This window comes from Triturus cristatus, chromosome 4_2, assembly GCF_964204655.1.
Source record: "Triturus cristatus chromosome 4_2, aTriCri1.1, whole genome shotgun sequence".
In the NCBI taxonomy this organism is placed as follows: domain Eukaryota; kingdom Metazoa; phylum Chordata; class Amphibia; order Caudata; family Salamandridae; genus Triturus; species Triturus cristatus.
Window position 1 is genome coordinate 409,285,486 of NC_140586.1, and position 14,752 is coordinate 409,300,237.

Below are 14,752 nucleotides of genomic sequence, written 5' to 3' on the forward strand. Positions count from 1 at the left end.
GGGTGTGTGAGTAGGTGGGTGAGTGAAATGCTGTGTGAGTGGTTATATTGGGGAGTGAGTGGGTATATTAGTGGCTTCATGGGTGAGTGAGTGGCGGTGTGAATGGCTCCATGAGTGGGTAAGTGATTGTGTAGTGACCATGGGTGAGTGAGTAGGTGTCGGAATGGCTCTATGAGCGAGTGACTGGGTGTGTAGGTGGCTAAATGAGTGAGTGAGGGGCTGTTTCAGTGAGGGAATTGTTAAGTGAGTTGATGTGTGAGTGGCTGTATTGGAGAGCGAGTGTCTGTGTGAATGGCTGTATGGGTGAGTGAGCAAATGTGTGAGTGCTTGTATGGATGTGTAAATGGGTATGTAATGTTTGTGGGGGGTGCTTGTATGGGTAAGTGAGTGGCTGTGTTGAAAGGATGAATGGGTGAGTGAGTAGGTGTGTGAGTGACTGTATAGGTAAATACATGGGAGTGTGAATAGCTGTATGGGTGAGTGTGTGGCTATGACACTGGCTTTATGGGTGAGTGACTGGTTATATGAGTGGCTGTATGGGTGAGTGAACGGTTGTGTGAGTGGCTGTAGAGGTGAGTGAGTAGGTGGGTGTGTGAGTGGCTCTATCTAGGAATGAGTAGGTGTGTGAGTCCTTTTATGGGTCTGTGAATGGGTATGTGAATATGTGTGTGGGTGTGTGTATTCAAGAGGTTGTATGGGGTCTGAGTAGGTGTGTGAGTGGTTCTGTTGATGATGTCATCAGTGAAGTCATTTGAGATGCCATCAGTGATGTCACTGAGCATGTCTTGAGTGATGTAATATGTGAGGTCATAAGCAGAGCATTGCAGGGGCGCACATTATAGTTAGCTTATGCAACCATAACTGCTGAATTTCACTGGTTTTATATGAGGGAAATTTGAGCCTAACTATAATGTCCCCACAACCTTTGGTTCTTCAAGTGAATTACTAAGTTTTTTTTATTTGAATCCTATCTATAACGTCCCTGTAACGTTTGTTTTTTCAGTGAATTTCTATGGTTTTTCAACTGGTAGTCACGTTTGCGGAGTGGGTGAGTCAGGGCCTCCGACCAACTCTCAGGAATGCCTCAGCTTCTTGGTCCACAAAATCCCTTAGCATTCAGGAGGACCTCATCCCCAACCAGTACTGTGCCAGGAGGCTTGTTTGCAGAGTGGTGAAGAAAGGGGGTGTGGCCTCTGAAGTCCTCACAGCAATCGCACTCTGTGGAACTTAGAGGAGGTAATAGGACCCTCAGCAGCTAAGGGGGATGTCATTCCCCTATTAGCTGTGCATCAGGAAGCGCACTTGCAGAGTGGTAGAGAAAGGGGGAAAGGCCTCCGGCAACCAGCCAGTCCCGCAATTTAAAAAACAAATATTATGGGAGGGGGCTGCATGACCCCTCTTCCCTGGGCCAATTTGGGCCTTGGGTGCCCCATCCTCTGGGGACAGGTATTTTTAGAATAGGGTGGGGGGCTCATGGCACCCCTTCCATCGGCCAATTTTGGCCAAGGGGGATAAAATTGGGATGGGTAGGGGGGCTTTTTCTTTTTGAATTTATTTTAAATGAAGGAAGGAGTGATGTGTGGCCCACTCCTGGGCCGGTTATGGACAGGGGACCCCGTCCCCTGGGGTCTGGCCTCTATACCGGGTGCCCTGGTCCCACACAGGGAAGCCAGTCATTTTCGTTGGGGATCGTGGGTGAGCCTGTAGGCCTCTGCAGTACTTGACTACTCCCCATTTCCTGCAGGAGCTGGCATTGCTTTTTGGAATTGCTGAACTTGCAGCTCACTCTGTCCATAAGCAATTCTGCTCTGCTTCTAGTAAGCAAGAGCATTTTTTCTGCTCTCGCTTACTAAAAGTGGAGCAGCATTTGCTATGGCTTGGCGGGAGCAGTAAAGCTCCAGCCAAGCCATAGCAAACAGCTATCTCTCGTGGTTGGGCACCATGGGATGTAGCAGGAGCCACCCCTAGGGGGTGGTGGTCCACCGGGCCATCTATGGCTCCAGGAGGGGGGCACACAGCCCCCCTCCATTGGACTTCACTGCCCGGGTAGGTGGTGGTCACCAGGACGGTGGGGGCCCCACTAATATCACTTTGGCCCCAAGGAAGTGATGGTCCCCGGAGATGTGGTGGGGGGCATGCACTGACGCATTAATGTTTTAATTTGCCCCAGGGAGGTGGCGGTCCCCAGGGCTGCGGCAGTTGCCTAACAGACAACACTGTATCTCTTTTTACAATAAGCCCCTGGAGGGGGCTCATGCTCCCCCCTCCTTTATGTATACACCGCCCCAGGGACCTGTCTCATCCAGGGGTCCGATTACTAATGAAGCGCAGTAGCCCGCACTTAATTTTTTTCAGTGGGCTTCGTAGATCCAGTGCGACTCCTGCAGATTTTTTAAAAAAATGCTTTTTTGGCCTTTGGGAGTCAGGTGTTTCTACACTGCCCCCTTTTCTTTTTTTATATATTTTTTGTACTTGGTTCAACCGAGTCACAAGATGGCAGTCAAAACTTCCTGGTTTGAGGTGTTGGCAGCCAATCAGATCTCAGCATGAGATAGTGAGGGATCACGGTGCCTTCACATCCCTATATATACAACTGGAAATTTATTTGAATAGCTCCAATGCTACAGAATGGATTTACACCAATTCACAAAAAGGTTGCTTTCTGGACCAACAGGTACCTTTCTGCCAAATTTGGTGTAATTCAGTTCAGCAGTTTTGGCTGTAGCCTTGTTTAAAATTTCTGCTTGAAAAAGCGTTTTTGGACCTACCCCTTTTCTAGGCCTCTACTTGACAGATCACCCCGAAAGTTTCAAGATATCAGCTGAAGTGAGCATTGAAGTAGTTTTGAACATTTCACAAGGATTCATCAAAGAATGCCCAAGTAATTGGCAAATCAAAAAATGTTCTTCCTATGGAAACTGCATCCTAAGTATAACGACCTACAGCCACTCACACACCAAATTACTTAACCAAACAACCATGCAAACAGCCACCCACACAGCCACTTACACACCAAGTCATTCACTCATACAGCCATTTAGAAACCCACTCACTCACCCCTACGGTCACTACAAAACCAGTTACCCACCCATAGAGCCACTCACTCACTCATACATCCACTGGCACACCCACGTACTCACCAATACTGCTACTCACACAGTATGCCACTTACCCACACAGCTACTCACACACCCACTTATACACCCATACTGCCACTTACACATCCATACACACAAGGATACATACCCAACCACTTACATGATATATGCAAGAAGTTGTATCACTCACCTAGTATACTAATTAAATTGTTATAGAAGGTTAGTATATATATTTAACACCCATACACTCTTGAAAACACTTACACTCACTTGTGGATGTCATCAGTGATGTCATTTGAGCTGTTATCAGTGATGTCACTGACCATGTCTTGAGTGATGTAATATGTGAAGTCATAAGCAGTGCAATGTGGGGCCGTACGTTATAGTTGGCTCAGGTAACCATAACAGCTGAATTTCATTGGTTTTGTATGAGTGAAATCTCAGCCTAACCATAACGTCCCTGTAACCTTTGATTTTCTCAGTGAATATATAGATTTATATATGTGTATGTATATAAAGAGCTTATACTTACCTGTAAAATACTTACATTTTCGTGGTAAAGGCATGTGTGGTAAAAATATTAGTGGTAAAGACATATGTTGTAAAGGCACATGTGTTGTAATGGACATGTTGTAAAGGCGTGCATGGTAAAAGCATTTGTGGTTCCGTTATACAACATGTGTCATGACTGCTTCGGAATGCAGGCATATTCCAGTCATGAGATTTGTTCTCTTAAAATGAAAAAACACGTATGAGTACACACAAAGATAAGATCAAGTTGCACAAAAAAACTACCCAAACATAAACAATGCTTACAAAATATGTTTCAAATGGCCATGCCATTTAATTATAACATATTGCAGGCTCATCTTTGTCAATGAACCAATACCATAAGGCTGGTGAAAATTGGTTTAAAATCAGTCATAATACACTTAATTCAATTTTCTATATTCAAATGTCATTAATTAAAACAATATGAAAATAATTGTTGCCAACGTGCACTCAAGTGTCGAACTTCAAATTAACATTATAATCCACAAAGTGCTTCAACCACCTGCGCCGTATCCACAGGCGCTCAAAGGCAAAACTGGGTAAGTATGCAAGAAGAGAAATCTCTTCGTGCTGGTGGGAGCACTATTCGCAATACCGTGGGGTATTAATCCTAATATTTTATTACATGATTCAAGCTTGTAACCAAAAGTTCATTTAGTTGTATGTAATCTTTATTCTTGAAGTGCATTAATCTTCATGCACAATCCACTGTGTTATTTTCACAGTAGTTAACATTCAGCAAAAACCCAATGCATTAAAATTATTTATGTCATCAGGCTATAAAATATTTATGCAACAAGTGAAAAAAACCTTTTAATAGAAATAGGTTACACATGAAGTTTGGAAATAGTTCACCACATATTAGTTTAAATTGAAAGGAATTATGAAAGAAATGCATCATTGTACTTACTGCCAGGTAGAGTGCGGCATAAACACTCAGTGCTGCTTCTTTGGATGGAAATGTCTTCCTGGCCTTGAGCACAAGATCTGGGTTTCCAGTGCACGCTTGTGCATTAGTAATAAACTGTGTATATTGCTGACAACCGAGATCAGTATAGTTGGGTTTGCAAACTGTGAGGAAATGTGGGGCGAGGTTTCCAGTCACTACTTGTCCAGCATTTACAAATATATCGGTAGCAAATAATCCAAAAGTATAAATACCTGCAAGTAAAGATAGAGAAAAATTATTAATTTATTGGTATCCTTAATATATAATGATATGTAAAGATGTAGTAAACCTGCAGCCAGGCAAATGTATATTAACTGTTACTTACAGAAAGGTAAAATATTTTTGAAGATGCAGAACTACCATGCTATATGTAAAAAGGATAACATCATATTTTTCACAGTAAGAAATTGGGTTTTTAATTGTGAAGGATGTGAGTTTTTATAAATATTAAGTCCACAATTGTGTTTTTGCTGGAAACCAATTACCCCATTGTAGCACTTGATTCACTCAGGGTAGTGAAGTAAAGCATTCCCATGCATGCTTAGGACAGGTGGTGTGGCTAGTAACCCTAGCACTCTGGTACACAACACTCAGGTGCCGATTCCGATCCGGTAAAAAAAATTCCCGTACGAATCGTATCTGTATTTTTTTACGTACGAATCGTACAAGTCCCGTACAAACGGCCAAATACGATTTGTACGTGGAAAATACATACGAATGACATCAGGAAAAGTCTACGACACGTCCCCGGACAGTTTTACGTACGATTCGTAAAACTGAAGTCCGAGCGCACAAGTACGATCCGTACCGTCCGTCCGAATATACAAACGCATGTAAAACGCGCCGTCCGAATACACAACCGCATGTAAAACGTCCCGTACAGAGCGAACTGTGTACCATCCCTACCCCGGGCACACCTGGGCGAGGGGTGCGAGTCGTACGGCCCCTCCAGCTCCCCACCCCTCCTGCAGACATCCGCACTGTACCCCCAGCCCCCCATGTACGCACTGTACCCCAGCACCCATACGTGTAAGTGCCGTACCCCACCTCCATACCACAGCCCCGTACCTGTACGCACCGTACCCCCACCCCCGTATGTACGGTGCGTACCCCCACCCCCCTATGTACAGTGTGTACCCCCCCTATGTACGGTGCGTTCCCCCACCCCCTATGTATGGTGCATACCCATACCCCCTATGTATGTTGCGTACCCCCACCCCCTATGTGCAGTGCGTACCCCCCTATGTACGGTGCGTACCCCCACCCCCTATGTACGGTGCGTACCCCCACCCCCCTATGTACGGGTGGTACGCACCGTACATAGGGGGGTGGGGGTACGCACCATACATATGGGGGGTACGCACCATACATAGGGGGGTGGGGGTACGCAACATACATAGGGGGGTGGGGGTGCGCACCGTACATAGGGGGGTGGAGGTACGCACCATACATAGGGGGGTATGCACCGTACCTAGGGGGTGGGGGTACGCACCGTACATAGGGGGGGTACGCACCGTACATAGGGGGGTGGGGGTACGCACCGTACATAGGGGGGTGGGGGTACGCACCGTACATAGGGGGGTGGGGGTACGCACCGTACATATGGGGGGTACGCACCGTACATAGGGGGTGGGGGTACGCAACCTACATAGGGGGGTGGGGGTACGCACCGTACATAGGGGGGTGGGGGTACGCACCATACATACGGGGGTGGGGGTATGCACTGTACATAGGGGGGTGGGTGTACGCACCGTACATAGGGGGGTGGGGGTACGCACCGTACATACAGGGGTACGCACCGTACATACGGGGGTGGGGGTACGCACCGTACATAGAGGGGTGGGGGTATGCAACTTACATAGGGGGGTGGGGGTACGCACCGTACATAGGGGGTACGCACCGTACATACGGGGGTACGCACCGTACATAGGGGGTGGGGGTACGCAACCTACATAGGGGGTGGGGGTACGCACCGTACATAGGGGGGTGGGGGTACGCACCGTACATAGGGGGGTGGGGTACGCACCGTACATTGGGGGGGTGGGGGTACGCAACGTACATAGGGGGGTGGGGGTATGGTGTGTACAGGTACGGGGCTGTGGTACGGAGGTGGGGTACAGCTCGTACACGTATGGGTGCTGGGGTACGGTGCGTACATGGGGGGGCTGGGGGTACAGTGCAGATGTGTAGGGATGGGGGTACGGTGTGTACCGGTCCCCCTTTTCGTCGTGCATCGCGGCGTACTTAGCTTTTCCGGCACTTTTTGGGTCCCGTAAAAATATTGCCGTGCAAAGTGCTGTGGGTACGAATCGTACTTGCTGATCCGTAAAACGCTGCCTGACTCCGTGCGAATGTCACGTACGCGGTGTCCCGGATCGGAATTGTGGGTATATTTTAGCCGGTCGGTGTTTTTTACGATTCGTACAGAAATGGTGTTTCTGTACGAATCGTACTTGCGGGTTTGTAAGATGGTTTTCCCGGGTACGAGTCAGACGGAGAAAACGCTCCGTCCGATGGTTCGTACCCGGGTTTTACTGGATCGGATTCGGCACCTCAATAATGCATTGTCCAGCCAATGAAATTTCTTTCAGAGAGGTAACATACTTACATCATACAGTCACCACTAAATACTATGCATTAAAATACAAATATATGCATCAGTTGGAGGAAATATCTTTGGTGACACCCTCATTTCACATTACATCCCTAGTATATCTTGAACCCTATAATCACAATTTCTCCCACCTATAATAGATGTAAACTCACAATAATAAGAGAACATAATTACAAATAAGGCAGGCCTACTGGCTTTGTCAGAGTATAACCACATCTGTAGAGGTAGCCACATGTCATGATTCAACATTGCACCACCATTAAATTCTGATTCAAAATATGCATCGCCGAGTGTTTCTTTTGCTGCCATCAGACTACAACTGCAGTTGTTGGACCAACCACAAAAATACTACACTTCAGAACCTAATAGCAAAAGCTACATCTCCATAAATGCTCAAACATGCAGGCAAACCTCGTAGGAGTTCAGTCCCTTGGGAGAGGTAGAGTTAGCATACTAAAACCATTTATTTCTGGGGGGCTTCTACACTTATGCAGCTAGCTTGCCACACACTCTCTATCAATTGTTAGTGGTGCGCCTGCCATTTCTTGGACACCACAAAGTGAATTTATGCCAATTTTAATCCCCCTGCAAAGGATTATGTGGAGCTCCTCACTGGAGCAGTGTGTAACTTGAGAGGGCTTTGCAGCTCTTCTTTATTCTGGTTTGCAGCCTTCTGCCACATTTAATTTTATATTATTTATTTGATTTGGGTTTCCCAGTCCTTCTTGGACACCCAAACGTGGCAAGGGTTTTTGAGCGCTGCAGGCTAGGGTGAAACCAGTCCTGGATTACTGGTGCTCTGGTTCAGTGAGGGCCTGGCTCGGCAGTTCAGGCTGGACTGTTCCCATGAGGAGCAGGGTGAAGACTGATTTGCAAATGTTTGCGTCCAAACTACGGTGGCATGGTGAGAAAAAGAACAATGGGTTGTAGTGCTACCCGAGCTATTGCCAGTGATGAGACTTATTGCAAGCAGCCTAAAATCACCTTTTGTGTGTTTTGGTTAGCATCAAGGCCCACTGTTGATGTGCCAGCCCGCAGGGAGATCTGGAGCCCCAAGGGCATAAAATAAGTATAAGAAGGGGTCCCCAGTCATGTCCATTCCCACAAGAAAATGGTCAGATTAATATTGCATTGACTCCCTCCACTCCACTACCCCGGACCAATTTAGAAGAAATTGGGTGGAGTGTTTTACTCACATTCTCCATTTTCTCCTTGGAATTTGCAGGCTCATTTCCAGCCCCCTTGGATCAATTTTAACAAATATGGGCTACATTTACTCATGGTAGCCAGCCCTAGCCACCAGGAACATTCACTTTGGGCCTCCTGGGCTCTGAAGACAATTTTTGTGGGGAGCTGGGTATCTAAGGGTTCCCAGAGCCATCCTCTGTGTTGCTTCTGGTGCTCTTCCATATTGCATAGCCCCTCTGCAGTCAGATGGAAAAACACCCTCTCTGCCACTCTCCCCATGTCCCAGAGTCTCCAAACTTCTTGAAGGACGCCTCTGCATCAGTGGATCCACGACCAGTCCACAGACGGCCCAGAGACAACATTCAGGGTTCCCCGTGGGTCTATTCCTCCAAATATTCCTTGGGGGACATAAGAGTGCCAGAACCAATGGGCCTGAGCAGACCCATCCTAGTCCTAGCAGTCAGCTAGAGTTAAAATGGGCTGTGAAAGATAGTCATCTCACACACATAGACCGCACATGTGCTCTCACACATGTGCTCACATGTTCACTTATAATCTGTCATGGCATCTTACCATAGTAGCAAAGCAGTGACCTTATCTTAAAAGGCAGCTACTGATGGTTAGCACTCTCAGTCTAATTACCATAAATTTGCAGTGAGTAAGACTCTGGTAGAGAGACTCGCTCACAGTAAATGTCCAAAATGCAGTAAAGCCAAATATGAAAAACCTAGGGGGACTAAAGGGGTCGAACCAATTTGCGAGATTTTTCCAGCGTCATAGAGAAGGGCAGTGAGAGGAAAGCAACATTTGCCTTATATACTCCTTTAGAATCACAACCTCACACAGTATAACCACTAGTTGGTCATTGAAACTCCAAGTTTGAATCAGCGCTTCCTGGGCTATATAGTGTATTTCACACACAAGAAGTAAGCTCTCAACTGCATATTGTGGCATGCTTTATCGCTGGGCCCTCTATTTAGTACTAGGTTCCACTAGGTGTGGCATGAAAAGGGGATCCTAGCAGTCCTTGATACTAGATGCAGCAAATAAGTCAAGGATCAGTCATTCTTGTCTAGCTCATTCTATGTCTCATTACAATCAAGGGAAACACTCAAAATGTGTAAAGAGGGACACAATGGATTTGTACTAATGTTACCCTTTCCACATGGTTACAAATATTGAGGGTCTACACTTAGACCCTTCTCTGTCTATTATCGACATATAGCTGCTCATCACAATCACAACCATTGATCAAATAAATCTTCTGAATTTGCTTAATGCTCATCCCAATATGTGCTCAGTGCTGTTTCAGAATTCCTTTTTGCCCTGAAAGTACATGAATATATGTTAGGGGTAAATACATCTGTTGTGTTCAAAAGCAGCTTCAATTTTCAGACATCAGCAAGTGGTAATACTGTGTGATCAAGACAAAAGCATTTTAAATAAGAAATGTTTTTATTAATCAGCAACAGACTGCCCCATCAGTTACAATTTGAATGCTTCCATGTAAATAAATAATTTCAAAGGAGTTTCAATAAAATGGGCCTATGAGCACAAAAAGGGAACTTGTCAATGAACAGTGCAACCTAATTTGATAAAAACTAAATTCATGGTCACACCTGTGATCTCTGACACAATAGTGCATAGTACTTAAGTCATTTTTTTTAATGTAAACTTTTATTGTCACATGCACTTTTCTGTAAACTACTGCAAAGTAGAAAGGAAATTGACTTATAGCATGTGAGTGATTACATGGGACCACTGTCTGGAAACCAAGAACCTGATTTATAGTTTGGCATTTGTCTGCAGAGCGCCTGTCTCGGCTCACGTAATAAAATTGTAGAGGATGCTCTTCAACAGGGAGTGGTGTGATAGTAAAGAGGGCCGTGTTGAGCCTGTCAAGACACCAGGTATTAGTTTTTGGGAGGATGACAGGATATCACCTATTGTTTTCTTGATGGATGGGTTGGAGGTGCACCCAATATTTGGGGCTATTGACAAAGGTAACATAGTTTGTGAGTAAATTACTATTACACTTTTTAGCAACTTCACTACTGCTCTCTAGTGTTAATCCAAAAAGTGTAGACTTACATGTCTTTACCTCCTGAAAAAGTCCAGCACCTCACATGGCCAGCCCCTGATACTGCAAGACCCTCCCATACAAAATAACAGAGACAGGGGCTTCAAATAAAACAACTTACGAAACTTTTTAATTTACAGTATGATGTTTAAAACAGAAATACATATATTTAATATTAAATATATCTAAAAATAAAATATATATTTTCTAAAACATTTTATTGCTTTATATGACTAGTGAGAATTTGTATTACAATACATCAGGATTGTCTACTTTACTCCTGCACCCCCTCCTCCTTCAAACCCTCCCAAGTTATCCAGGCTTTAACATTCACCAGAGAAAATACCAATAGTCCTTTAAAGTGCTTCGAATTATCTAGCTACAGGCACCTAACATAGGCACATGCTGCCAACTCCACTAAGCATTATAATGTTAATGTAGCATTCATTTTTAATAAAATGTAAATAACTTTTAATTAATTCTATACATTACACTTAAACATTAATACCATTAACACATACTAAAATAATAATTTACATTGTAAATTTCTCATTTAATTTAAACTTCAGAAAAATAATTTTAATGTAGTATATTCAAATTAAATAAAGATTTAATTAAAAGTCAAGTTAATAGTGATGTAGCATGTGTTATGTTCTTCAATTAAAATGAATATATAAAATGTATTTACATTACTATGTTTTTTAGATGTGTTGATTATTTTCCATATTCTTTACAACATTCAACCAAATTTCCCCAGCAGCCCCAACCCACCCCAAAAAGCCCATCACATTGAGTTATTATCTCAGCACCTTAAATCAACTACAGTTCCTTAATACTTCATATAGATTACACATTTGTGATGTTCACTTGTATGTGACAACTACATAGCTTGAATCTTGGCACATATTTTAAAGCCGTTTGAGTATTTACTCTTCATCATCCCCTTCTTCAGTCCCATCATGCAGGTTGATTTTCACTATTTCCCATTCTAGCATTCCCACTTGATTCCTGTCTCCATATTTCATCTTTTGTTGCACTCCGCATTCATTAGAAACCCACTCAACCATTTCTTTTTCCCACTCATTTCTTTTTTCTCATTAATAGTCCGTCCTGAATCAAGGCACTTCGATCAATGTATTTGCCACTTCCTGACCCAGTTTTTCACCTTTGATATGACCTTGGTATGCTTGCCCTGGGTATAAGCCTTACAGGCACAGCTGTACTGTTGTCTGTAGCACCATTCCTGTCACTTCACTTAGTTTTCCAACCACCTCTGTCCAGAAAGTAAGCATTCTCTGGCATTTCCATCACATATGTAGGAATGAAACCATCACTCTTTTAAATTTGGGACAGTACTCTGAGACAACTGGATTTATCTTGTGCATCTCAATTAGGTATGCCCTCTGTATACATTTGTTCAGTTATGAGCTTGAACCTTGCATTTCAGGTATCCTTCTTACAGTTACTGTCCCCTATAGATTCTCCTAAATGCCTTTCCCATTGCACCCGAAGCACTGCTGTTCTCGTTCCTCGTTTTGGCTGGAGCAACCTATACAGCCTAGAGACTAGTATGGTCTCTCCCTGCATCCCTATCATTGCCTTGTTGACAGAGTGCACCCCTGGTTCCTGTGGAAATCCTGGCTACAATTTCCAAATGGCCATCGCTATTTCCGCATATGCTAGAAAGTATTGATTCCCAACTTGCCATTTGGTGCAAAAGGCCACATATCCCAACATTCTCTGCTTCTCGTACATGTCACCCAGATGCAGATTGCCCTCCTTGTCATGTATCTGTATGAAGCCCAGGACATTCATGAGCAGCACTATGTGCCATGGGTTTGCTCTGGCAAGTAGATGCATTCACTCCCCTCCTCTTTGGTAGCATTTTCCTATACCTTATATATCGCCTGCATGTGTGTTAGCAAAGCTGTACTAACACAAACTTAATTATTTACTAAATGCTTTATTAAAAATACGAATGTGCAGAGTTCATGTTTAAAAGAAAGTACATTTAATGCAAAGATTGTAGAAGGCAACCACACTTAGAACCTATAGGACTGTAACCTAGTAATGATGCTTGGATTTTATTTTAAGTTGACATATGAAATGAAACAACGTTTTAACTTGAAGGTCCATCAATAGTGAAATGCTTGGTTTTCTCTTTAACAGACAACTGTGCTAGTTGTGTTTCTTCTCTTTGCTGCAGACATTGCCTTTTCTAAGGCTACTGTTTGTTAGTTGATGAATAGACATTTGTTGTATTAGAGGACTGATAGTGAGGTTCACACCACAGAGCATGTAGACGAGAGGAAGGTTGATTCATGGGAAGATGATATTACAAACAAGAAAGGATGTGCCTGCAACATTCAAGAACACGTGGTTGAAAGACAATTATACTCTGGTCAGAAGATGGGGAGTAGACCTGTTTCCAGGAGCATGCTGACATTTTATTGGTCAACGAGAAGAAGAAAGAACCTTTAAGTTGCAACATGAAAAATGTGTGTTTATGTTCATGCGGGGTGCTAGACTAGTTAGGGAAATTTTTCTTTTAAGGCAGACTCTTTCTTTAGGAGATTCCGATTTGCAGCAGTATTCCCTAACTCTCTGAGAGGAAACTTTGTACTGAGTTTCATGGACATCTTTTTATAAGAAGTCTTAGTGTATTTCTTGATTTGCTGTGACAATATTTTCCAGCTTATTCTGCTGAAGCTATATGCTTTTGCTCAACTTTCTGATCAGAAACTTTTCATGGGTTTCTGAACCGAGACCTATAAATCCTGTTAGGATTCATGTCGACGTTAGCTTAGATTAGGGACACTTCTTACTGGAACGCTCATATTATGTTTTACTATATTAATGCTTGTTTTGATTTACTGAATTGATTCATCTTATTTCCAAATATTGATTGTTCATTAACCTTTACTGATGATTTTTTTTAGCAATGATACCTTTGTAAAATTAATGAATAACAAACTTTTTTTAAATAAAACCCTTCACCTCAACTTAACTCTCTTTATTGACTGAACTAAAGTAATGATACATTGCTAATGATTTATGTTGAGATTTAACTTATATAACAGTAATTGCAACTTGTCCAAATGGTGAAAACAGGTATGTGGAATGCTTATAGGCTTGTGCTGCAGCACATATGGCACCTGATGTAACAGAATAATTTTACTTAAAGCAATTTGGCCCATTAAGAACAATGGAAAGCTCACCCATGTACATATGCTTTTTTTTAGAGGCTATCTAATAGTATCTTCACATTACATTCAGATTACCAGCACTGGGTTAGTGCTCATCTGAATCCCCAGGTGGCGGATCGGTATTGTCTGTGTGTGAAAACAAAGTTTCTCTCTTTCTTCTCGGATGCTGCCATTCATTGAGTAGAGGATCGATTTTGTTATATTGAGTTTCAAGCCGGATTGACTCTCCATCTTTGTTATCATATGTGCTATATGCCCCCAGGTGTCCAAAGGGACCCTAATAGTCAGAAGGATGTAATCAGCATTTAGCGATATAATCGTACACATCCCTTGCACGTATTTCCCCTCATCACTTTGTTTGAGAGGTATCAATTGTGCTAATGGATCAATTATAAGACCCAAGATCAGCTGGGAGACAGGCATCCCTGTCTTGTGCCTCTCTGTACCATCCACTAATCTGAAAGCCTATACCCCACCTTGACTCATGCCACAGGGTCTGTATATACTTTATCCACCCATTTCAGGAAATCAGGGCCTAGGACATACCACCCAAAGTCTGTCTCATGAATGTCCAGTCTACAGTGTCAAAGTCTTTATGAGCATCTAAAATTACTATGGTACTGCCCTTCCCTTTTCTCTTTTCATGCTCCATGATAAGAAAGACTATCCTGATATTTGTGGTCATCATGTACCCCCCAACAAACCCTGCTTGGTCCATGTGGATCCCAGCAGCTTTTCCCAACCATGTCACTTGTATTTTCCCTGAAATATTAGCATCTGCATTGATGATGGACAGTGGTATATAGCACTCATAGTCCTGTGGACCCTTTCCTGGCTTGGGTGAGAAACCTATATGAGCCTCCAGGAGGGGTTCCCAAAATACTCTAATCTCCAATGCTTCTTGCTTGGTACATAGCTAGCAAAGGTGAAATCAACAGTTCACTGTATTCCTGATAAAATGTGTCTGGTAGGCCATTATTTCCTGGAACTTTCCCTGTTTCATTTAATTTATTGTCTAATTACTGTCGTCTTCCTCTTCTTTGGGGCATTGACAGGCTCACAGAG

The 14,752-nt window shown here is 43.4% G+C and overlaps 1 protein-coding gene across 2 annotated transcripts in view; it reads right to left on the reverse strand.

The window, feature by feature from the left end:
- PLPPR5 (phospholipid phosphatase related 5) overlaps nucleotides 1-14,752 on the reverse strand; it is a 1,037,368-nt gene that overhangs the window by 302,482 nt on the left and 720,134 nt on the right. For both annotated transcript variants that reach the window (XM_085601860.1, XM_085601859.1), the window contains exon 4: nucleotides 4,561-4,811. In XM_085601860.1, coding sequence (XP_085457986.1) covers nucleotides 4,561-4,811 — 251 coding nt within the window. The remainder of the gene's footprint in view (nucleotides 1-4,560; nucleotides 4,812-14,752) is intronic.